The 25,353-nt window shown below is 43.0% G+C and overlaps 1 protein-coding gene across 3 annotated transcripts in view; it reads right to left on the bottom strand.

Moving 5' to 3' along the window:
• Window positions 1–309: 309 nt before the first annotated feature.
• Window positions 310–25,353, bottom strand: part of itga7 (integrin, alpha 7) — a 29,648-nt gene continuing 4,604 nt past the window's right edge. The window contains exons 2-26 of one of the 3 annotated variants that reach the window (XR_014598406.1): window positions 16,684–16,811; window positions 16,006–16,085; window positions 15,509–15,764; window positions 14,705–14,836; window positions 10,792–10,999; window positions 10,094–10,290; window positions 9,777–9,865; window positions 9,544–9,671; window positions 9,352–9,447; window positions 9,202–9,263; window positions 8,773–8,942; window positions 8,082–8,231; window positions 7,262–7,377; window positions 6,749–6,935; window positions 6,566–6,640; window positions 6,359–6,438; window positions 6,172–6,249; window positions 5,853–5,955; window positions 5,532–5,747; window positions 4,693–4,809; window positions 4,453–4,566; window positions 3,857–3,952; window positions 3,649–3,774; window positions 3,053–3,223; window positions 1,870–2,009 (exon numbers count right to left, since the gene is read on the bottom strand). Coding sequence is in view for 2 of the 3 variants with exons in the window: in XM_084028654.1 (XP_083884780.1) it covers window positions 1,854–2,009; window positions 3,649–3,774; window positions 3,857–3,952; window positions 4,453–4,566; window positions 4,693–4,809; window positions 5,532–5,747; window positions 5,853–5,955; window positions 6,172–6,249; window positions 6,359–6,438; window positions 6,566–6,640; window positions 6,749–6,935; window positions 7,262–7,377; window positions 8,082–8,231; window positions 8,773–8,942; window positions 9,202–9,263; window positions 9,352–9,447; window positions 9,544–9,671; window positions 9,777–9,865; window positions 10,094–10,290; window positions 10,792–10,999; window positions 14,705–14,836; window positions 15,509–15,764; window positions 16,006–16,085; window positions 16,684–16,811 (3,160 nt within the window). In the remaining variant the exon portion in view is untranslated. Of the gene's footprint in view, window positions 2,010–3,052; window positions 3,224–3,648; window positions 3,775–3,856; window positions 3,953–4,452; window positions 4,567–4,692; window positions 4,810–5,531; window positions 5,748–5,852; window positions 5,956–6,171; window positions 6,250–6,358; window positions 6,439–6,565; window positions 6,641–6,748; window positions 6,936–7,261; window positions 7,378–8,081; window positions 8,232–8,772; window positions 8,943–9,201; window positions 9,264–9,351; window positions 9,448–9,543; window positions 9,672–9,776; window positions 9,866–10,093; window positions 10,291–10,791; window positions 11,000–13,948; window positions 14,057–14,704; window positions 14,837–15,508; window positions 15,765–16,005; window positions 16,086–16,683; window positions 16,812–25,353 lie in introns of all 3 variants that reach the window. The other 2 variants (XM_084028654.1, XM_084028655.1) reach the window with 2 other exon arrangements.

Here is a 25,353-nt window from a genome sequence, read left to right as displayed (position 1 = left end):
CATGTTGACAGATTCATGCTACAAGGTTATTGGCGACATTACTATCAAAATAAATTAATGAGAAAAAAAACAAATCCATACAAGCCCTGTTATTTTCTTGTAATTGTTTTTGTTCCATATCTACATTCTATATCACTAATGCTGTTTTCTGTGTATCACATGTTCTGTTTTTAACCAAAACACATCTTTGAAAAATCACAAACAGAATAGCGACCAGATGCCGCCACCTGGTGTTCTCAGAATGAACTGCAGGTAAAATGGTAACAGGTCACACAAGTGAAAACTCTACTGAGAATGACACAACATCTCATGGGTTTACTTTTATTTCCTTTTATTGTATTTACAATGTTAAAACAAGGCAGCCAAACATAAAATAAATAAAACACTGAGTCATGAAAAAAAAAAAAAAAAAAAAAAAGGTCAGAACAGCAACAGGAGCGTCATGCAGCTAATACAAGATTGTCCAGCAATACCTAAAAACAAGCTGACTCTTCATGCTTTTACACTCGAATCCCAACTGGATCCAGAGAAAGTTCTGGTTCCTTTTCGACATGTTCTGTTCTTCTCGAAATGTCTTCGTGTTTATTTGTCCAACAGATGCTTCAACAGCCTGATCTCATTCATCGGTTGGCTTGTGTTCAGTCGCTAACAAGCTGCTACTTTCACCATAAGGCACTTTGTATGTTAGAAACGTCAGCACCGAAATGAATGTATTATATGTATTATTATAGTACAGTACCGGGAACAAGCAACTTAAAAACCTTTTAAAAGTATTTATACAAAGGTCGTGACGTCTTCTGGTGAAATATTTGTACATCTCAGAGAAAAGAATCAAAATAAAAGGTGGTTCTGAAAACTGACTCGTCTAATTCAGTCGTACACAATATTATAGGTTTTAGTTCGAGACCATGTTTTCACATATAGGCTAATCCTTTTATACACATATTTAAATGTTTACACTGCAAATGTGCAGACCTTTTTTTCTTAAATACTGCTCCACTTTTCTTCCATATTTGGTTTTCATGCGACTACAGTGTGATGGCCACGGCTGTCGTTGGTTCTATTGTGTGTTCTTGTTGTTGTTGTTGTTGTTCTTATTCAAGTTCACTCAGGCAGTAAACTAGTACAGTACATTTGACTGACATATAAACAAAAAGTGGAAAAAAGATTTGACACATAAAGGCGTTTCTTTTCCTTAAATAAAAAAAAACGTAGGCGGACAACACATTCAGTGTTTTGCAACATATTAATTAACTGATATTTTATGTACTGACAATTTGTCAATGTTAACCAGTGCTAATTAAAAAAAAACATCCCAAAACATCATGTTATATAAAAAAAATGCATTTTTTTCATTGCCTGTATCAGTCGTCAGTCTTACAGTAGTTAAGGCAGAAAACAAACAAACAGTATGTCTCAGGCAGTGGCTTCTTCACATAAAAATGTCCAGTGTGTCTGTATGCGTCTTCGATTATACTGTATGTTTGTGCGTTCATGCATGTCTTTAAACTGTGATTTGCTGTCCTCCTTTGTCCTGCCAGTCAGAACTGACGAGTGAAGCAGCGGCGCTCCTTCTGCAGGCTTGTAAAGCATATTGAGCGGCTACACTGATTTTTCCAATATTCTTGTTGGCCTTCTGTAGTTATTGTGGTATAGATGCACAGTATAAATAGACTATGCAAGGCCAGCCGTCAGCGGGCTACAGCATGGCAGAGTATAGATCCAGTCACAGTGTCTCAGAGTGCTGTCGTGATCTCAGTCTATGTGCACTTTGTGTTTGTTTTAGTCCGTTAATTCCGATGCGAAGACAGAGTGAGTGCCACACGTGGGTGATTTGAATGAATTCAGTCGGTTTACGAGGTGCCGTCGCTCCAGTGCGTGGCCCATTCCTTTTTATGGACAGCTCCGGACTTTTCCGTCTGGAACTGTGGCCGGTCCTCGCGAGGAATCTTCACCGCGTGGTACTGAGGCAGTTTGTCTTTGTAGTGGGCCCGTTGGAAGAAGCCACACTGAAGGCAGGGAGTGTAGAGAGAGGAAGACAGGAAGGGAAAAAACAAAGAATTAACTGATGTCATATACAGTGTTGCCCATAAAGTTGGACTATTTTGTTTTCAGACACAATCCTCTGCTTGTTTCTATTTAAATGCATCAGTAATCACTTTTGACCAGGTGCAATGATTACATCACGTGTCACAATTACCCAGGTGAAAATGTTTTCATGCAAAACGTGTTTGTCGCTATAAAAGACATTTTATAAAGACATTTGCAAATTATTCCAAATTTATGGGCCCTGTATGATAATTTGACAGCCAATCACAACAATTTTTTTCCCTCGTTTCCAATCTCACACCTTGTAAAATACACATGCATTCTCATTTATTCCATTAAAGTAGTATCTCCTAGATCCTCACTGACAGGCGAGAAGAAAAGGTGATTATCTGATGACCTCCTGCAGCCAAGTGACATTTTAATAAAAAGCCACATCCATCCACATGCTGCACATTTCTAATTCAGCATCCGTCTTAAGTGACCTTGAGTGACACGCCAACACACTGTTAAAGTGCCATTAAGCAAAAAAGAAACTCCACACGTTAATGTGAACAAAAAACTGATATTAATGACAAGTTGATTCTGGCACCGGAGACACAAGTCAAATGGGAGCAGATGACGAGCACAGTCGGGAGAAAGAAACGTCTCCGTATAGATTCTGGTACCAGAATGAACGAGATAATTACATAAACTGTGACGTCATCAGCACACAGCAGAGCATCTGAAAAGCCCCGATGGAGAGATGGCTGGGTGATGTTCAGTAGATACAGATAAGACTAAATAATAATCCAATTTGAATTCATTTATACAACAAAACAGAAGAGTTTTGCTATCCGTGATCTAATAACAGAGATAGTGGCGTACAGGTTTATTCAGCCTTATTGGGTTCAAATGGAAATATTACAGCCGGCCTCATTGACTCCGTTCATTTAACCCCTCCCACTATTACAGTATCACTGTAATGAACACCACCAGCCACCAAGGAACAAAGGTGTGTGTTTACCGCTTGGAGGGAGAGTTGGAGGGGAGAGCAGGCCAGAGGGAAACATTTGTTTTGTCTATCTTATAGTTCTGATCCCTGCTTCTCCACCTCCGAGGGTTGGACCCCCAAATGGGCGCGGTAGAACTCCGTCTCATAGTGCCGGCGCCGCTCGCTGCGTTTGAAGAACCCACACTGGGTAACACGGATCACCACAGGGGAAACGTAGAACACGGGGGGGATACAACGGGGGAATGAAAGAGGAAGGGAATTTAAGGATAGAGAGTCCCCAGGGAGGACGAGACGGGGAGAGGAAAGGAAGAGGATGACACACAGAGGACACACAAAAGAGGAAAGGAACAGATGAGAGTGAGCCGGAAGGAATAAAATGATTACAGGACAGAACAAAGTGGATAGAAATAATTGGGATATCATGGAAAGTGATGAGAAAAATTCCAGACTTATGGCATGGGTGACAGGGATGAAGTCAGTTACACTATAAGAACCCCTGATAGTATAATAAAGCACATCTTAATACAGTGAGATTGGGATGTGAAACATAGAACAAGAAGGTGTATAGAGAGAAGAATAACAGTCAGTTATCCTCGTGTGTGTATTACCTTCCACAGTATGCAGACCAACAGAGTCAGCAGCAGGATGCCGGCCAGGGCGGCTATGAGGATGATCCACCAGGGGATCCAGTACTGATCGGCCAGACCGGGCTCCGGATAGATCATCACTGGCACCTGGACAGGAGGGGAGGATGCGAGGTGAATTAATCAGTGAGTCAGTCCTAATATGTGCACAATTATATCCTAGAAAAGGTACCTGTGCAGCAGCATTGAGGACCAGGTGTTTGATGCTGGACTTCACAGTGATGTTGGCTCTGACCAGCAGCTCCAGAGCACTGACTGCTGGGAACTCCTGACAGAGAAACAGAAACACACATGAATAACCTTCTCAGAGGAACCGAGTGCTTTGTTCACTTAGATTCTCCTAAACTGTCTTGAAATCAAATAATAGCTTTTTTAATCTTCCTATAAAGCATTATGCTTTGTTTTATCTAATGCACACTGCACTCTGAAAATAAGTAGACCTTCATGCATGTTGTTTAAAATATGGTCTTATTATGTAGTTTTGGCCATCACTCATATCATATCAAACCATATCAGCGATATATTTCTTGTAACTCTTGGATCTCGGTGTTAAACGAGCAGCTGTAAGTGATGCAGTGGTCAAAGCTGACAGCTGCCTTGACATCAAAGCTCTCTTGTTAATCCTGTGGTCGTCATCATTCATTCACTCGCATTCAATCTGAGCCGCTGGAACAGCTGGAACAGCTGGACTGAAGCTGAGATGGGCAGTAAAGTGTCGCGAGGTGCTGATGTCATGATGACAGGGTTCTTTTGCTTTTTTTTCTTCACCTCTATGAAGCTGCTGTTCCACAGCCTGGCGTGGATCTTGAGGACAACTTGACCGGAGAAGCTGTGGAGGGGACACTGGAACACGACACAGCGTGCCGACCCCAAGAGACAGTCCTGAGGGGAAGAAACGACAGCTTAACACTCTGGGGAGACGAACTGGAGACGGATGTAAGTGGATATGTGCTGAAAGATGTCGGCATCTTTTCTTTCGTGCGATCTGTCTCTCCCGTCCCTTCTTACCAGTTTGAGCGACTTGCGTCTCTCTGAAGCCGCCACGGCCGGCGTGGTTCGTCCGACGCTGCCTTTCGGCGACACTTGACCTTCCTCCTCCGAGTGGGAGCGACGCGTTCGCCGAGCCTGATGGAAGAGACACATTTAAGTCAGTCTCTAACAAATAACATTATTTTGTCATAGTAGATGTGATGTAACAGGGTAGACATTTAGAGAGAGAGAGAGAGAGAGATACAACCACGTTGGTTTAAATCCAAAAATGCTCTCCTTTTCGAACCACTTTACTTTGAACTGCATGGAACATTATTCTGTTGCCGATAAAGTTGAAATAGAGACACAATTCTCTGTTTATTCCTATTAAAATTCCTATTTCATTGCATCAGTAATCACTTTTGACCAGGTGCAACATTTACATTATGTGCCACAATTTCCCAGGAGAAGTGAATTCATGCATAACATTTGTTTGGCACCGTAAAATACAAGACATTTGCAAATTATTCCAACTTTATGGGAAATATGGACTGAATTCTCTATGTAGTCAGAAGCATTGTGAATCAGATAAGAGAATGTAGACCTTATGAACAGGTTTTCTATTGCATTTTATGTTTGTTTTTACCCAAAATGCATAGCAAACTCAACTAATATTAAAATTAAGATTAAGATGAATTGCTTAACTGGAAACATTCCCACTTCATTGCTCGTTAACATTCAAGCAATTTAACTTGATTTTAACACGGCTGCCGCTGAGAAACCTTTCGGTTCAGTCACATTAGAAACTTTTCAGGTCGTCTTTATCTGTGGCGTTAACATTCCGACCTCGGGGCAGAAATGAGCTTTACTCTGCTTACCTTTTCATTGGCAGGCTGTGGAAGCGCTGCAGCCGAGGTGCTGTTTAGTTTCAGAGGGTTCAAGGCCCAGTCTGGGGTGCACTGTGTGTCTGGGTGGCCCTCAACTTTCAGACTGGCGGGATAGAGGAGCCACTTCTCATTGGGCAACTCGGAGGGCCACATGATGTTGAGAAAGGCCGAGCCGAGCGTCTGCAGAGGTTGGCCGGGATTAGAAACCTGACGTGAAAAAAAACATTGCACAGATTTTATTAAGATGTGTCTTCCTTTAGACGATACACACACACACACACACACACACACACACACACACACGTTCCTCACCACAAACTCAAAGTTCACGGGGCTGCCGATGTCCTCCTGGCTGGTCATGGCGCTCTCTCCCTTCACCGCTCCACTGAAGAACAGCTGGTGAGGACGAGCAAGCCTGCAGTAAAACAGGATCACATGGGTGGGTCTGACAGCTGCACACACACTCACACGGCTTCATTCAGCGATCAACTGTCTCCGAGGCACAGGAGCCGTAACATTTAAGACCACAAGCAGGCCTGGGTTTATGGGATTACAGCACGTTTATCATAACTGCTGGAGCAAGACGCATTTTCTTACAGATGGAGAAACTGTTTTAAAAGGTTTTACTCACCCGCTGACAGACAGAGGGAGCTCTATCACAACTTTAGCAAACGCCGAGACCGGCGCCAGCTCAGGCTGCTCACTGATACTGAGGACAAAACCACACACAATCAGTGTGCATTTAAGGAGGTAAACCATAAAATGATGGAAGCCTTATGTGAGTGATAGAAGATGCAAAAGAGGAGTGGAGGGCTTACGTCGTCAAAGAGAGATCTGCCATCAACTCAGTGGTCTCGATTGTGATGTTGGCTGTGCTCAGGTTGATGGAGAATCTCAGCTGAAAAAAGACATGAATTATGCTTAATGCTGAAATTATGATGGTTTTGTAGGAAATTAAATACCAAAACGTATTAAAGTATATGAAATGTATCAACTGATTTTATGTTGCATTAATTAATTCGTACCTTAGTATCTCGTTTCATTGGGTTTCCCAGGTCACATTCAACTTGGGAGCCGTTCTGGTTCGCCTGGCATCTCATCTACAGCCAGGATATCAATACAAAACCATCAGCAACAGCAGAAAGTCCAAACATGTTGTCCAGTTTCTAGTATGAATGAAGTTTGATTTTTCTGGTTAGAGCACATACTTGTGGTGGGATTCTGGAACCGGCGTACGACAGAGTCTTTGGAAGGGAGATAAGCAGCTGAGCAGCGTGAGCGTCATCGCCGTCCTCCTCGGGGTCCAGGGGGTCGGAGGGCATGTTGGTGACGGTGATCTCCAGCACCACCAACCGCTGGTCTGACAGGGAGAACACCTGCACGTCGTCCTCATCTCTACACGGAGAGCAGGGCAAAACACACACTTTTACAAAAAGAAAATACTGAGGAGACATTGTATCTGGGAGACCCCTTCAGTAAATAATGTATCCACCATTAATAAATCCATCAGTATCAACTTATAGATCCTTTAGAAGGGGAACCTTAATATCAGATGAGTTTAAGAAGCATGGCAGTAAAACGGGGTCATATTCTCCCAGTGCATTCGGACACATTGACACATTATACACGTAATTGTTTGTGTCGGGGTATAGGTCGCTAGGCAACAGTCTCTTAGGCAACAGTGTGCATCATCATGGCCACCGGCTCACACAGGCACTAACTTTGGCAGCGGGGTGAAGAGGTCGGAGGTCGGGGGTCGCGTTCCAAACTGGTAGCTCAGCCTCAGGTTGCTCTGGCAGATTCTGTCGTTGCCGCATCCTTCTCGCAGGAAGTTGACCTTCGGAGGGCAAACGAGACGAGACGTGAAGTTGATTATTAAATCTCAAAGCGCTTTCAACATCTTATTACATTTTTTTAATGCAAAATTAAATTATGTAGCATGGAAAATGCTAAAATGTGTTAATCATATTAGCAAGCTGATGCTTCTCAAATGTGAATATTTTCTGTTTTTCTGACATTTTCAAGATTAAAGATTAAGTAATAGAAAAAAGAACATTAGTCAACAATGGTGAAAAATAACTGTTTGCTGCAGCCCGATTTACTCTTTCCTGTATCGTGAAGTTTAAAGTTCGTATTAAGCAGCAGCTATTAAGGTTTTAAGGGAGAAAAAAGTGCAAAAACTGTATGGGATGAAAGTCCATCAGTTCATTATGAACTATCAGTGCTATATGTAAAAGCTATATGGAAAGGATTTTGACAGCAGCACCTACAGGATATAACTGTGAAGTAATTATCTATAACAAAATAATCAAACCAAGCAATACATGGTGTCTTGAATGAAAATGAAATATTCAGCTGGATATGATTTATATATGTCATGTTTTTGGCTTTGAAAAGTTTGAATTACTGCATAAAAAAAACCCAATTGATTGGAACTGTTTCACAAATCTCCACTTCTTTTTCCAGTCATCTGCAGGCGAGTGTGGCCCATTAAAATAAATCCCAACAATAAAATACTTCAGTTCCGTTCTTGTTACAGACCTCAGAGTGCAGCGTGTTGGGGGGGGAGACACTCAGAACCGGCGCCAGCTTCTCCAGCCTCTTGGCCCCCGAGTGTCTGCGCGGAGGCATCGGCTTGATGGTGTGAGTTATCGCCAGCGAGATGGGACGCAGTTTGTCACGGATGTTCTCCTGCATGGACAGAGATCATTTCAAAAAAGGTGAATAGTTTGTTTGTGTTGCATAATAATACTAATAAGAGCATTTTGTAGCAATTTAAAATTGAAAAAAGACTCTCCACAATAATATCATCTCTATCAGGAGCTCTTAATGTAGAATTTATTTGAAAGAAGATACAGCAGTCCTGCAGTATAGACTTGATCAGCAGTGAAACTTCAAATTAAAGAACATAATCAAATCCAATTTCTGCAAAAATGATTGGCTTACCTTGATGGCTTGTTTAATTGGCATAACTCTTTGAATGTGTTTACACCTACAAACGTGTCATTTGTATGTTTAACCTGTTTTTTTTTAATAGAACTGCGAGAGGATGCAAAATGCATTTCAGTGTAAACTGACAAAGTTGCATCGCAACATATATTTTTGTATTTTTGTAGCATTTAAACGTTTAAAGAAAAACTGAAACTCCTAAGGAAGAAAATAGCATACCTTAACTATTATTATCTGAAATAATGTACAAAAAAACGAGACCAACAACCACTGGGATACTGACGTGGAGCTGGAAGGTAGCCGTGGTGCACACGGGGTGACGCTGCCGATGCAGCCCCACTTCTTCTGTTTGGGTGTACTCCGGCTCCAGGGAACTGCGGCCCAGGAAGTTAACGCGGTGTGGGAGGCCCAGCTTCCTGCGCTCGGTGTCAGCGTCGAAGTGAACCACCAGGGCTGATACACGGAGAGAGAGATGGAGGGATTTAAAAAAATGTCAGAACGCTCAGAGAGAGCACTTAAAGAGTCCACCGGGGGGGTAAACATATATGAAACCCCCATCTGAGGGAGGAAAGCATCACACAGCTGTGATTTTATCAAAATAAAGTCTGAAGTTAGCCCACAGATAAGGTTACTGTCCACTGTAAATAGAAATGACTCCCTTCCCACAGGAGGGAAGAACAGAAATGGTCTTGAAAAGCGAGGTGTGACTTACTGATGTGTGGCGAGTAGTGTTCTGGGTGGGCTGTGAAGGTGAAGCAGGCCTTGACCTCCACGCTAAAAAAGGCAGAGCGAATAATAATGACCTGTGTTACAGTATTATAGAGTCGATGCTGTGATTGTTTGTCACGTTACGAGTTCTTACCAGACTCCTTCTCTGCCCTTACAGTTGTGCTGCTCCAGATCAATGTACTGAGGGTCGATAGACACTTCTCTGATCACATGGATGACTGGCCGAGACCTTGGCGACACACAAAAAACACAACGAGGTGGAACCAATTATGACTAAATTGTGGTAAAAATGTCAAATGCACTATCAAAGTGAGGATTTTCTCACCTGAAGAGAACCACTGAGTCGTTAAGAGAGCCCACGGCGATATCAGGGTACTCGTTGTTATCAATATCCAAACCACCAGAAAGGGAGTATCCAAAACATTTCACATCAAAGTCACGACCATCCAGGACCTGATGGGATTAGAAACACTGGTCGGTCATCATTCATTCAGTTACTACTTCTACATTTTCTCCCTTTTCATCTGTTGGTTTCATATTAAGTGTCGTGTTTCTCACCTGAGCAGGTTTTGTTTCAATTCCAGAATCTGAGCCTCTGTAGATGAAAACTTTGCCGTCTCCATCAAACGGTGCCCCCACAGCAATATCTGAATAAGGAAATGATTTAAAAACTGCGTTAAGTATGTCATATATAGGTAATATTGAAATAGTTTAAAACCATATGAAAAGTCCAAATGGGAAACATGTTTCTGCTCAAATACCGTTGAAAATAAACCACCATAAATCAAATAAAACAGCAGTAGGATTTGAATGAGAACCCGCCCCTTCCCTTGTTGTATTATAATTGAAACCGATGACCTGTGTGTGTGTCTCACCTCCGTATCCGTCCTGGTCCAGATCTCCTATGCTGCCGACCGTCATCCCGAACATGGAGTCGTAGGTCCCGTTGAGGCGGATGGGCCGGGCCTGATCGTCCCAGTGGCCGAAGGGGTTCAGGTACACGTACACGGCCCCACCGATCTCTGCCTTACGGTCGAAGAAATTAGGAGCCCCCACTATCAGGTCTGTCCAGCTGGGGACAGAAACAGAGAATTGTAAATAAATAATACAATCTTAGAATTTAATGAACTGTTTTTTTTTACACACCCATCTCATCCACAGTCACATTGACTGCAACAGAGTACATTTACTCATGTACTGTACTTAAGTGCAAATTTGAGGTACTTTACTTGAGTATTTCCATTTTATCGCTACTCTAAACTCTTCTATATTTCAAAGGAATAATACTCTGCTCATCTCACACTACATCTATGTCACAGCTATGGTTACTAATTACATTTCACATTAAGATTGTACATATAAAACACATTCATCTATAGAAAAGGCCAATCTTCTTGCTGTTGGTCGTGTTTACTTGTTTTTGTCATGTAGAGGCATCAGCATTCAATTGAGACATAACCAGTGAAAAGCTCCTCCTCGTAACTTTAAGTAAAATACAGAATAATTCTTCTACTTCTCAGTCGTATCCATTAAGTGATGGTGACACAGACCGACTCATCGAGCGTTCCCTCACCCGTCCCTGTTCAGATCCGTCGTGGCTACAGAGTACCCGAACGAAGACGCCAGCTCCTCCCCCCAGAAGATGTGCTGCGGCACCAGCCGGTACACGTTGTCCTTCCTCAGCAGCACCACCGCCCCCGTGTGATTGGCTCGGGGTGCACCCGCCACGAAGGTCAGCTCCCCGAGGCTCATGATCCCCATGGCCGAGTCCACGGAAAACCCTGGACGACGGAAGGCAGGGATGGAGAAGAGGGTCAGGGGTGAGTATTGACCGTGGGGGGATCAGAGGCCCTGCGTCCTCTCCGTGTAGAATGTCCTGCTCATCTTCTAATGAAATGTGTGCCTTAAGTGACTATTGATTTTATGCCAAACTGGTGATGGGTGTAAATCTCTCGTGTGCATGCAGACTGCTGGAAGCCAATGAATGGCTGTGTGTCCGCTGGTAGGAGCAGAAAAAGGGCTGGTTGGGAGTCGTGACGTTAAGAGAAGGAGATGTATGAGGCTTCACCTAATGTCTCGTGAGATTCATGAAGCTGCTGGATCAGATGCCTCGAGTAGAGGCAGAATGTAAACACAGTGGGCGGACATTAATCAGATTTATGACCTAAAGCGACTCCTTCTTTTGTGTGGAAGTGTATGTTTGCGTGCGCGTGTAAAGGAATGTGTGCTTGCATATAAATCAGGTAGAGCAAAAGGAGTGAACAAGTGGAAGGGGGAGGGTGTGTGTGTGTGTGTGTGTGTGTGTGTGTGTGTGTGTGTGTGTGTGTGTGTGTGTGTGTGTGTGTGTGTTTTATCAAGATGTGAAAAATAGCACATCGTATCAAATATTTCACCTGAACAGAAGCAACCACATGCATTTGCTTGGCTGTTTTTTTTTTAAACATGCAGAGGAGGAGGGTGTGTGATATAATCCATCAGGATCATGATCTGTTAGTCCTGAGTAAACGTGCAGCGGGAGACACAACAGAGACAAACAGTTAGCAGCTCCAGGGTGGCAGCGGAGGAATGCAACGGTCTGCATTACACAAGTCCTGGAGACTTTTGCAGAGAAAAAAGGTGCTACTTTTTCCACACATGGCTTTTAATACACAGGCTCGCTACTTGGTCATCTCTATGAAGCTAAATGGGGAATGAAGGGCAAAACATTTGCAAAATGTGATCAATTTTAACTTTTTGTGGCCTATAATGGATTTCCTCTTGTTTGCTTGTGTATTAAATATTTGTATGTGTATTTTTTGTCACTTGTAATGTCTCTGTTTGTTGTATGTAATGTTTATTACATGCTTAAGGACCAGCTGGCATGTTTACATCTTGTATTTCTATATATACTTCTCTCCATATCTTATTCTCAGTACGTCCTCTGAGCTCAGATTCCCATTCATTTTTAATATGGAAAGTATTTTCTCCACAGTGGCGATTACCTGATAAAGCTGTATGAATGTTTTCGTCAAGTCATATTGCAATACTTTTATTTACTATTTTACATTTCTTATTTTCTGTTTAATCCCATCAACGAGATCTGTAGATGATGTTTGCCATATGCTATGATTTGTTATTTTTTAATTAAGCAGGATGAAGTCAAGACTTTATTTTCTCAATTTGATTAGCATGATTAGTGTTTGTGCTTGATATGAAAAGGAACTGACAGTATTTTCTCACATTTCTTTCTTTTTTGAAAATGAAAACCTGAACGACCGTCACGCCTCCAGAAGTCTAGCTTTGACATAACAGTCCCTTTATCCGAGTAATAAAGAGATTCCTTCTATTCTCTCCAGGATTTGGTTTGGCCTTGATGAAGGTGAAACCTACACACTGCTCTTTGTAATGTCCTAAGTGCATGTGGTCATAGTGTAAGAAACAGCTAGAATCCTGTGACATTTAATTCAAGTATTAAAAACAGAATCAGAAATAGCTACAACATTGTCTCTATCATTTTAGTAAGCATGCAAAGGTGTGGCATATCATCTGGTTAGGATCAATGGAAGCATGTGAGTTATAAATGAAGGCTAAAAGGTCATGTGGGAATTAGTGTTGTCATGGAGACGGCTAAATGTGGCGAGCGGGAGGGTAAGCAGGCTTGGAGGTATGTGAATAAAGAGATTTATGGCAGATCCACACTCTTAGTGAAAAGTAATAACTGGAGCAATAACAAAAAAAACAAAGTCACTAAACACCAAGAGATTCATAACGTAACAAAATCACCACCACTTTGGTCCAGACGGAAATAGCTCAACAACTATTTGATGCATTGCCATGAATATGTAGATGTTCATGGTCCCCTGAGGATGAATTGGAAAGACTTTGGCGATCCCCTGGCTTTTCCTCTAGGCCACCGGGAGGTTGATATTATACAACTATTACATGGATTGCCAGGAAATTTGGTAAAAAACGTTCTGATCCCATATTGCTTTTCGTCTAGCGCCACCATCAGGTTGAAATTTGAATGGTTGATGACCGAACCTCCAAAACTAAAGACAATTTCATCACCCTTAGCTGTAGTTAATTACATGGTTAACATTAAACCTGCTAAGAATCGGCATGTTAGCATTGTGAGTGTATAACCATGATGTTAGCATTTAGCTCAAAGCACCGATGTGCCTCAGTACAGTCTCACAGAGCAGCTAGCATGGCTGCACACTCTTCGTCTTTTTGTTAGTCAAACGCTTTTATCAGTAAATTGATTAAGAAAAACTACGACAACTGACAAGAAAACCACCACCTGGAAAGCTTCATAGCGTCACACACATGCAGACTGACTCAACACACTACAGACGACGGATACCTACAGACAGAACAGACAAACACCCCCCTGTTACTCAAAGACACAACCATCTCCTTTACATCGTCAAAAAGTTCAGCAAAAATGAAATGAAATGAAATAAAATAAAATTCAAAAAAATTCAAAAAAATTCAATAAAATATAAAATTGAATTAAATTAAATTAAATTATATCAAATTAAATTAAATTTAAGATGAACAGAAAATGTTCAGTTGTGGATGGCTGTCTCTTTATAACAGTACAGGTGGTCCCATATATAGATTACACACTAAAAATCTATCTGGAATTAGCAGAAAGAATTAAGACGAAGACAAAGACGGAGGAGGAAGGTGGGACTACTTCCACTACAAGCCCAGTCCGGTCCAAACAAAAACACCTCACGCCTACAAACCTAAGTAGCTATTATGAGCTACATCCTCAAACGACGTGTGCCGGCTGGAGGGCTCCAGAGTTTTGTACAGCAGTGCATCTTCAATGGGGCTAGCCATGAACAAGAGCCCTATGGCCCAAGACAGGAAAAAGAAAAGAGAGACAGGGAGGGGTGGGGCGAGTGTAGGAGGGAAGTGAAGGGGTGGTGAAATGGTGAGAGGGGCACAGGGCGGGGGAGGGAGTGAAAAGACAGGAAAGAGAGGGGGGGAGATGGAGGTGCAGGTGAGACAAGCTGTGACTGATTGGTGTTTTGTCTTCGTGGTGCCGCAGCGGTCCTGCAAAACCGCCGGGTACCTGGCGGAGAGACGGCGCTTCAGGCTCGGACTGCACCCCGTCTGGTTGCCTCTTAAAAATAAAAAGAGGGCGGTGGATGGAGCGAGGATGACGTCATTGTTGTGGTCATTTAGTTTTGTTAAATATTTTCCCATGTTTGCTCAAAAAAGGCCAAACTTTCACCCACATTCATGGGGGAAAGCGTTAAAAAAAAAATGAGGTGGAGTCACATTCAAGGCTCTGTGAGTCACACACAGATAGGCCCAGAACTAATCCACAGGGAATGAGCATGTTGGAGGCAGTTTGGCAGCTGCTACTGTTACTAAATCGCCCGGTCATGGCAGCCATGTTGGAGTGCAGCCCGAGCCCCGGCGTCGCCCTCCACCGGCCCTCTCTCTCTCTCTCCTGTGCGCAGGCAGCAGTGAGCAGGGAGGGCGGGTCCTACCCAGGTAACTGTGAGAGGGCACAGGGATGAGCTGGGCATTAAGTTGTTTCTGATCTGCCACCTCGTAGGGCCCGTCGTCATAGTAACCGAGGTCGAGCAGAGTCTGGTTTAGCAGCTGGACGCGCATCTCACCTGGAAGGGAAACAGGTGAGGGGCACAGCAAAGCAACGAGCACACGCGCAGCACAACACAGACTGTATTACTTACTTACACATCTGTACTACCTACAGTACAATTAAAACTTAAATTAAACTTTATGAATTCACTTTTTTTTGCTTAGCTATAAGCAGCTCCTCCACTTCTTCATTCTAAGTGTGTCCACTGAGAAGCACACTCAAAAACCAACCTTATCTAGGAGGATGCATATTCTCTGCTTTAATTCTTCTTCGTTTTGTCACTTTTCCACTGTGAACACATGAACAATTCTTGCACTTTATAAAAAATAAGATTCAGTGAAATCAGGAACAGCATGTAGCTGAAAGACATTTTGATTTATATATTAATGTTTAATGTGAACTATATAAATTATGATCAACATGAGCTTTGATCTCAGACAAAACAAATCAATCAATCCAGTGAGTGATTACTGCACCAGATTAATGACAGTGCTTGATTAAGGGCTTGTGGCTGCTCTGCATAATGTCTGTGTCCAATCACTAGATTGGTTTATTAATCAATTTGATTGGTTTTAATCCCTAACAATATTATCCTGCTAATAGGACTGTTTTAATTTGTCACCTCACATGCGTTGGCTCTCTTCTAGCTCACACTGTTACTACTCCGCCCTCCAGCCCTCTACCTTACCTTTCCAGTTGTAGGTTCCCGGAGCCCCGAACAGAATGAAGTTGTTGTCTGGGGTGAAGCTGACGGAGAGTCCCTGCTGACAGAAGCCAAACTGCTCGTGTCCCTGGGGCCGGCCCTCGCAGAACTTCCACTCCCCTCCGTCCAGGTCGTCTCGCTCCGTCAGATCCTCACTCAGGACGTAGCAGCGTCCGATGGGGTCGCGGGTCTCCGAAGGCTGACTCACGCGCTGCCTGAGCTCATACAGGTGAGCACAGGTCTGGGGAGGGACAGGAAATGGCATTAAAGCATCAAATATTCGGATTCACTGTTACAGTAGATTAATTCAGAACATCTCGTCTTTGTGCTCATAAAGGTCTAATGCAACTAAAACAGATTATCCAAACATGAAAACTTGTTTTCCATGTTCACAATTAATTGGGTCAAAAGCTGAACAACATTTTTATTTTCAGACCCAGCTTCCTGCACTGATGCATTCACAGGATGTGGTCTTCACTTACCACCACCTTCCCTCCAATCCCCTGACTCTTCACAGTGACTCCCAGCCACTGGTTGTCTTTGCTCTCTCGGTCCAGACTCACTGCAGGGTAACAAAGACAGGAAGTGGAAATCATGGCTGTTTCCATAGTGTAAACCAACTGGGAACTGAGCCACAGCAAGCAAGCAGCATTTTACTATTCAGTGGAGTTATTCAAGTCAAACTATAGTAATGCAATGCAATTGAGTAAGTGCATTTTAATGGCAACATATAGCTTTTGAATACAAATGTATCATGGTATTCACAATAATGAATCTAGAAAGGCTTATTCTCTATTCCAGAGACTAAAACTGTCTCAGAAACTGCAACACACTATTTATTTCCATTCTCCACTAATCAGCTGTTACTTTCTGAATTAATTGGTCAATCATTTTGGCAATAATAGTCATAAATTATCACAAAATGACATTTCTTAATGTTTAAATGGTTGTGACCAACAGTTGAAAACCAAAAAGTGTTCAGTTTACTATCGAAAAAAAGAAAAGCAATAATCAATAAAATAGCAAATACTGACATTTTAGAAGCTGAAATTATCTGTTTTTGTCATTTGGCTTAAAAAAAAACTTAAATGATTAGTCATATCACAATATTGCTGTTTTAATTAATCGATTTACGATCAATAAAGTGACGAACCGCTCACCTTCCCCATCAATGTCCACCCTCTCACAGTCGTACTCCTCAGGTGTGATTGGACACCTGAACAGAGCTCCCGGCCGGCTGCCCAACAACGCGCCCTGCCCAGCTGCCTGCGGCGCCCCCACAAGGATCCTGAAGGAACAGCACAATGAACATAAACAACAAAAGAGTTTCATTGGTTCATGACTAAAACTAAACATCTCATGTGAGTCTTGTGGTGCTTTCACACCCTTTGGGTTAAAACAAACTCGGGTCCCTTTCCCGGTTATCACGTTTTGTTTGGGCCGGTGGGAGAACTGTCACTCATAAATCCATATGTTGACTGTAAAGTCTGTTCAGGAAGCAATCTTGTAATTGATATGCATATAGTATGTATTTGCATTAATGCATTTTCCTTGATTAATATGTCTGTTAGAAGTGCTGTGCTGTCCGTGACAGCGATCCCACAGTACAAAGACCCGAATCATTACTGTGTCTTTGTGCATTTGCACCAATCATCTGAGAGCGTGCAAAGGGCCTTTTGTACAGTACTGTCTCTAGCTGTTAGTCATCATTCATGACACCCGGCGGATTTGCGGATGAATATTTATAATCAGTTATGTCTTCGTAAGCTCCTTGTGACACAAAATAACAGAAATATACACATCAGAAGTGTTAAAGTGCTGCATAAACGTCTGTCAGTCACCAGAGCTCCAAGTCGTCTGTATAACATCACGTTCACTCCTCTCGGTGTCACTTGTAAAAAGGCAGAGTGTGAACGGAAACTTAAATGTGACAAAGAATCATCACCGAGCTCCATCTGTGAAAGCACCCTTAGTACGGCTGCTTACAATGTAACTGTAGTTGCAGTAGCTATTAATAACACTATTATTTCACACGTGACCGCTGGCAAATTTCAGCCTCAGTTGACCTAATCCACCGTTGCTGCAGAGCAACAAACACCTGCAGCTCAAGCTATCCAACTCCCGCAGACGGCGCCAAGTTTAATCTTGACTTTAAGTTGATTCAAAGCAGCTCCGTGGCGTCTGCGTGCTCCTATCTTGTTTGTGCTAACAGCTTATCGCCGATCAACCCCTCGCTATCAAGGCAAGGTAAAGTTTTATTCTCAGTGAGGTGGTTGCTGATATTTTCGGGGCCCAGTGTCACTGGCCCCTCTGCCTTATTAGGAGCGGCTGATTCGGGCTAGGATGCTATTTAAAAACCCAGCGTTGAGCCACATTCCACCCAACACCGTCAGCCATGGCAGAAGCATGGAGGCGAGACTTGGGGAAACAGAAGCAGAGGGGAATAAAAGAGCAAATTGTAAGGTGAAAAAAAAAAAGTGAGAGGGGTCAACCTTAAACAGGGTTCCACATCAATAGCTGACAAATGATGGCAATGCTGTAACAACCACCCCCCCCCCCCCCCCCCTCCATGTGTACCTTGTTATGTACACACTTAAATTAGAGTTATCTCTGTGGCCGAGAGGCATTCTGACTATAAATACAGTGAAGCAAGCTGATAGCATGAACCACACACAGGCAGACAGACAGACAGACAGGGAGGTAGACAGACATTCATGAACCGGCCGCAACACATCACACTAATTTACACTTGTGCTGATAATTGAGGCTGGACACAGTTTAGATTAGTGTATGGTTGATGGGAAAGGGGAGAGTCAAACATGCTGGACCAGACCGCCGCGGAGCATCTTAGTCATTTTTACACTAGACAACAGCTGCCACCCCGACTCAACATCTTTTCTTCTTCCAGTGTAAGAAAAACCCATCGTCCTCACTTTCATCCCGCCTTCCATCACACAAAAAAAATCCCACCACCCAGGCCGCCAGACGGCTCTACTTTCTGCTTCCTCTTCTGTTGAGGTGCAGCCGTGCGTCGCCTCAGGGATGAGTCCCCCTCACCTTGACGAGTGAGAACCCCAAACAACCACCCGAAGCCAAGGCACCTCACTTGAAACGTGAAGCGATCGCTACACATCGCCGGCTGGCCCACATGAAGGGCAAACAGCGTTAATCTAACACAAACATGTAAAACAAAAGGGGGATTTAAGAGGAAGAATTTAACTGAGAAGAAGAAAAATCTAGATCTGATCCCTCTTATAGCTCCACATTCCTGGGGAGCGGTTCATGTTTAGGAGCTGAGGTGATACCATCTTTCCTCCCCCCGACATGTGCAGACACACCGGCAGGTGTCAGGGTGTCTGGTGGGAGGTCTGTGAAGCTGTTATACCGCCAGTATGTGGAGGAGACAGTTTGATGGCTCCCAACTCCCAACTTAAGATCACATTTGGTCAACTTTGATAGATTCAAATTATTCTTTGGAGAGGAAACACCTCAAAACACATGAAGTATATGCAGCCCTGATCGTGTGTCAATCAGGGCTGAGAGACAGATACCTCTGTACCTGTTAGTGTACTTACTGAAGTAGATGTACTTCATTGTCATATAAGATCATATAATATGAAAAAATATTCAGATTAAAGCAACTATTTTGATATTGGATTGATCATTTCAATCATTTTTGCTACACATTCACCATCTCCAGCTTCTCGTTATGATGATGTACATTTCTTTTTGTTAATTGAATATATTTGCGTTTGGGTTATTTGTTAACTCAGGCTTTTGGAAATTGCATTTTTCCCTATTTTCTAAGATGTAAGATCACACAATCGATGAATAAAAACGTTGTTATGAATAGTAGTTGCAGCCCTATTTAAGACCCTTTGTTCCCTAATTCCCCTTCATCGTTCCTTAAAATGAAAAGCGTCTTTGTATGGAAAAGTATTTTATGATATAATGACGAATTTCAGAAAACAAGGGCGTGTTGTCTGGGTGTCGTCAACGAAAATCGTCACGCCTCTGAACATTTAATTGTGTGAATCTGTCTGTAGTTCAGCGATTCCATTAGTCAGAGTGGAATAATGCCCGGCATACATACAGACGGGCGCACGTGTCCCAACTTTCTTTGCCCACTTCATTGTTCCGGATTGAGTCAGACAAGTGCGATCATGATCTAGCTCATCTTTCAGTGAACCCACATTTGACACGGTGTGTGAGTAAGCTGAGCGGTTAGCGCTGCAATCTGAGTCCGCTCGCAAGATATCAGGGTGCTGAGTGTGAGGGTGATTAAACAGATTAAAACGCTGGTTTCACGCTCACTGTAGTGATGAAGCACGAAGGCTCTGTCGGTTGCCGCGGTAACAGACAAAACTATTGCCAGCCAAATCAGATTGTTTATATGATATTCATGTAAAATTGGTATAATTTTGCTGATGACAGAGCCACGGTGTATTTCAGTGTAATTGACAGTGTATTTCACAACATTGTCAAAAGCCCTGAAGAGTGATTTATAACCCTGCCATCCACTGTCATAGAAATCCTCCTTGTTTTTCCAGCGAATCACCACTAGACACACGACGGGACCCTCGTTCCACTCCACTCGGACCCATGTGTTCATTGAGGGGAGCATGTGCAGTGACCCCGACACTCTCCACCATCCCGTCCACCCCTCCCCCATCTAAACCCCGTCCACACACACAATCCCATCCCACTTCACTCCTCCCCCCACTCTCGGGAGTCACATCCCTGCGTTCAGCTTCCAAACACAGAGTGTGAGAGACAACAATACATCACACATGTAACCAATATTCAGAATCGGCATCTTTCCTCTAAATATCAAGGAAACGACGCGGAAAAAGAAAACAGCTGTTCCCAAGAGTGTTAATGAATCACATCATGATTAAATCCAGCAATGCTCAGGCTTATCTCATACCGTTGCACTCACAGCTTGTAAAACCCCATGTAGTCAATTTGCATGTGTTTTATTGCTCCTCGATGTGTTGACGAAATCCCCCCAGCTTCCTAAGAAACCTTTTCAAAATCAATTTTTATCCCCCAAAGTCCACTGACTGTGTAAACACACGCATATAAAGTCAAACAACATACAGAAACGTCTGCAGAAAGGTATTTTGTAACCGCAAGAATATGCCTGAAATCCTGTTTTGTTTGTTTATGAAAAGGGCGGACTTTCACCGAAAAAGGAGAGATGTGTGAGAGACATAAAAAAATGTTGGAAGCAGTTTGGACATTGACGGCCACACAAGCTCCATTATGCAAAGGGCCTCAATGTGTCTGCACATCATCCGAACAGGCAGAAGCCTTTTCACAATTTAAAGAGCTACTGAGCTGATCCAAACTTTTTTTTGAAACCCAACCCTTACCCTGGAATTTTCCAGGCGTGGGCCTTTGAAAGCGAATAAAGTTTGCAAGATGTTGAATCGAATACACCCTCGACATTTCCCAATATTTTTGGTTTCAGGACCATTTTCAGTCGGTCCCTCCTAATCTGGCCGCTCACACCCTTTGACATCTGTCCGTCGGAGAGCAGCGTGAGGCTGTTGCTGTATAGACAGTGGCTCTACGGGATCAGCATGGGGGCCAGGGGCTCTTTAGGCCTTCTGTTTCCCTGAGGCGAGACTGTGACCTCTGACCTGGGCACACAAACACTCACACACACATACACGCACACGTATACTATATACATGCATAGGAAAATATCTGCACACATGCAGACTTTAATGGAGGTATGAGTGCTCAAATGGACCTGCATATTTGCTGATAAACACACACACACACACACACACACACACTCACACACACACACACACACACACACACACCAGACAACAGAAGGCTGCAACAACTGTGTAAACTACAGATCAGCACGCTGACTGCAGCCTCCAGCGCCTCTGACAATCAAACCTCATAAAACAGAGCCGTTTCAGAAAAAATGCCTGCTTTCACACCTGACGCTAAATTCCAGTTTTGCCGATGAGAAAATGACAGCTGAGAATGAAGTGACGGCGCTGTGACTCATCACGTTTTTTAACATCTCAACTCTCTCCCACTCTGGGCAGAGGAGGAAAAGAAAGGGGTTGGGCAACGCACAATAAAGGGCAAAAAGAGAGAGAGAGACAGAAACAGCTGCCAGGACCCCTTTGGGATATGTGGTTCATTGTCCATGGAGGTGACTCAACTTCCTGCTTCAGCGACTTGTTCAAGGGCAGATCATATCAATCAAAAAAAAACAGAAAACACTGGAACTTCTAGCCACTGAATGTATATGACAGGGAGGGGAAGGGTACAAATACTCTGCTTTCAGAGGACAATGGTAACCCCATCCTCACTTCACATGCATCTTTAACAACCCCTGAGCTCACCACCTGCCCCCCTGATCAATAAGTGAACATTTCCAGGCATAGATGGGGCCATGATTGGCCCTCAGTTCCAAAGTGTAAGGACAAAACCCCGACACCATCCCTTGTTCCTTTTTATCCCCCCCTTATCCACTCATCCATCTATTGATCTGTCTATGGAGATCTTTCTTTCCTCCTCTGTTCATCCATCCATCTTTTTGGGAGGGTTGGGGAAAGTAGAGAAACATATCGGACACACCAACAGACCGACTACAGTATTCAATAAGTTGCATTTTCATAGGTTTCATTTCAGTGCCTGTACTTTTCACTTTTACTTGAGTAAAGAAGTTAAATCGGTACTTTTACCAGAGTCTGAACTTCTACTTGAGTATTATGTCTGTACTTTTGACACCTCTGATAAGCACCTGTGATTAATTTTTTAATTTAGCGAAATATGTTTCACATCTTAATAAGTTGAGATTCATTTAACAATTCACTTAAACCCGATACAAGAAAGCAACAATGACGACACGTGCTAACGTAAGTGGAGCGCTTCAGCCCATAAATGTTTCAGGAAATTAGATTAAAAAAAGATAAGAAGATAGGCAAGTGACTGTGGTAACACAAAGTGCATCTATATGAAGATTTGTTTTAGTAATTAGTACCCATAGTTTCCATTCGAAGACTTTCCCGCCTTATCAATCAGCAGATCTCTCCCAATAAATACAAACAAAAAGCCTCAACATCCCGTGTAATTTCCTGTTCCTGCCTGCTTTATACAGCTTCTTTCCAATCTCGGTCCTGTATCAGTTCCCAGTCGAGCTGCCATCAGCTGATTGATTAAACGGCGTCTTTACCAGAGTCAACACAAATGGACACAGGAGCGTGGACACACACACACACACACACACACACACACACACACACACATATTAATCAAAGGGGAGGCCTTCCTTGATGTATTCATCCCTGCAGCTCCCGTCCACCTCAGACCCTCAACCCCTCCCCCACATACAGATCATACCATATTCATAGTCAACTCAAGGCGATTCTCTAGGGCTTTTTTTTCTTTTTAAATCCAATAAAATGGAAAGCAAACCTACTAAAGTCCTACCTAAAGTCAAACACGGGTCACTAACACCAAATATGATAATCATGTGTACAAATAATGCCCAAAAAAGGCCAGGAACCTCCACAGGGCTTTATCTGCCAACTATCTCCGTAAGGCGGATGAAGAATCAGCTCTCGCTCCTCCTACACACAATTTATCTGTGCCGCATCAGATCTAAGTTTGCATGTTTTTCTTCCTGACTCTGCAGATTGTCCCTCTCCCTCCTCCACGAGCACGTGGTCCACAGAGCAATATTCCTGAAAGCTTTCGGCCGAGCAGCGCTGCTTCCCACCGAGCTTTTGTTCAGGCAGCCCAGCGTGGAGGAATGGGAGAATGTTAAATAGACAGAGAGTAAGTGGGAGCTAGTAAAGAGCATTAATCGTGTGTGTGTGTGTGTGTGTGTGTGTGTGTGTGTGTGTGTGTGTGTGTGTGTGTGTGTGTGTAAGCCGGACTGTAAAGCCCATGCAGCCATACACCCTTTGCTCTCATATAAATAAGCACTGCAACAACTCAAATGCCTACATTTTTTACGAGGCTTTCACATGAATGGCCTCTAGAAGATTTAAGCAGCAAGAGAGAGGGAGCAAGACAAAAAAATCTGGAATTGAATTAGGGAAGGAACAGGGGGGAAGATTCTTTCTCAACTCTTAAGCTGAGGCTGAAAAAGCAGCTTTTATTTGGCCATTTGAATGCAAATTAACCCCAGAAATTCTTCATTGTGTTATGAATGTGTGAGAGAGTTATGCTAGGAGCCCATTTACACACATTTACATGTTTATTAAACAATGGAAGGTCCAGAGAGTATTGTGCTTGACTCGCAGAGGCAAAAAGCCAAAGACAATTTAACAATTTAAACTATGATTAACAAAAAAAGACTTGAAGTTAGTTTAACATTTTGGGAAATAGGCTTCTTTGCTCTGTTGTATGATAAAAGGTTGACAGTGGTATCGTCTTCCATTCTATCTCTCCACAAGAAAACAAGCGTTTTCCCAAAATGTCAAAGCATCACTTTAATACAAATTGCCCCCCTACTGAATTAAAACCTGCACATTTTATCTTCTGTAGCCTGTTTGACTTCTTTTACGATCTCCGCAACATTTTTGGAGGTCGTCCAAAAATCACTTCCACGCTCCACTCTTGTTTTTTAAGCTGTGCTAATCAAGCCTCCGGTTCAATAAGAGGATTTGTTCAACTTCAGAAAGCTCTTGTTTTAGATGCATGCTCAGCCCGTGAAACTCCAGACTACATGCCTGGGATTACATCGGCTACCTGTGGCCCCGCGAGACTCCTGAGACTCTCCTCAGAAAGGCACCATAGCAGGTCCACGGTACACATGAACCTCGCTTCAACCTGAGACTTTTTACTTTCCCTTTCAGCAACAATGCAACACAGACAATCTACTGACATCAACAGCTTGACAGTCTAATCCATCACAATTTCAGGGGGAAAATACCTTGCTCAAATGTATTAATTTGCCAACAAAGTCCAAAAAGCGATAGCTTCTACTATGATTGTAACACAAGAGGAAGGCTAACATGTGTGTCAGACTCGATAGATGTCTGTCAAGGCCAGACCCCTCACAGATTATCTGCGACTGACATCTGAATTGCTTTTCCCCTACCTTTGTCAAAGCAAAGAAAAGACCATTAGATCAAAAGGCAGAGATCAATATGGGGAAATGACGTGAAGCTGTAAGTCTCGAGGCTTTCCAGCACACATGTCGAGCACAGTACTATTTATGATCCTTTGGCAGTGAGCTAAACATTTCTATATTCAGAACGCTATATGCTATATCACGTTGTCATGGGTTTGTTCTAAGTATATTGATGTGTGTGACATTAAAAACTTGCAGTATTTAGAATCAGCTGACCCCGACACTATTAGGCAGTGTAGCATCATGTTTTTATTGGCCGTGCGAGCAGCTCGGCACTAGAACCGTTGGACGGACCACCACATTGGTGCAGACTGAAATACCTCAACTCAACTATACTCATTACCATGAGACTGTTTACGGAGATTTGTGGTCCCAAGAGGATAAATCTTAACGGCTTTGGTGACCCTTTGACTTCAATCTACCTCCACCATGGAGTTTGTTGTGATTTTAGGTGAAAAGTTAAGTTTACGTAAAATTTGGTACACATATTCTCTTTCCCCTGCGGATGATTTGTAACAAGCTGACCTTTGACCTTCAAGAGCTGCAAAACCGCTGACGTCCCCAACAGCTACTTTGTTTGGGTTTTTTTTACTTTACTTACTTTTTACTTTGTTTTAGCGCTAAGTAGCAAGTGTTAGCATGCTTGTGAAGCCCAAAGCAATTCTATGGCTGAGAGGCTAGCTTAGCTGCTAACTCCTAAGCTTTTGATTCCCAA

The sequence above is a fragment of the Eutrigla gurnardus genome, assembly GCF_963514095.1.
Source record: "Eutrigla gurnardus genome assembly, chromosome: 2".
Taxonomy (NCBI): Eukaryota; Metazoa; Chordata; class Actinopteri; order Perciformes; family Triglidae; genus Eutrigla; species Eutrigla gurnardus.
This window is presented reverse-complemented; position numbering and strand designations above follow the sequence as displayed.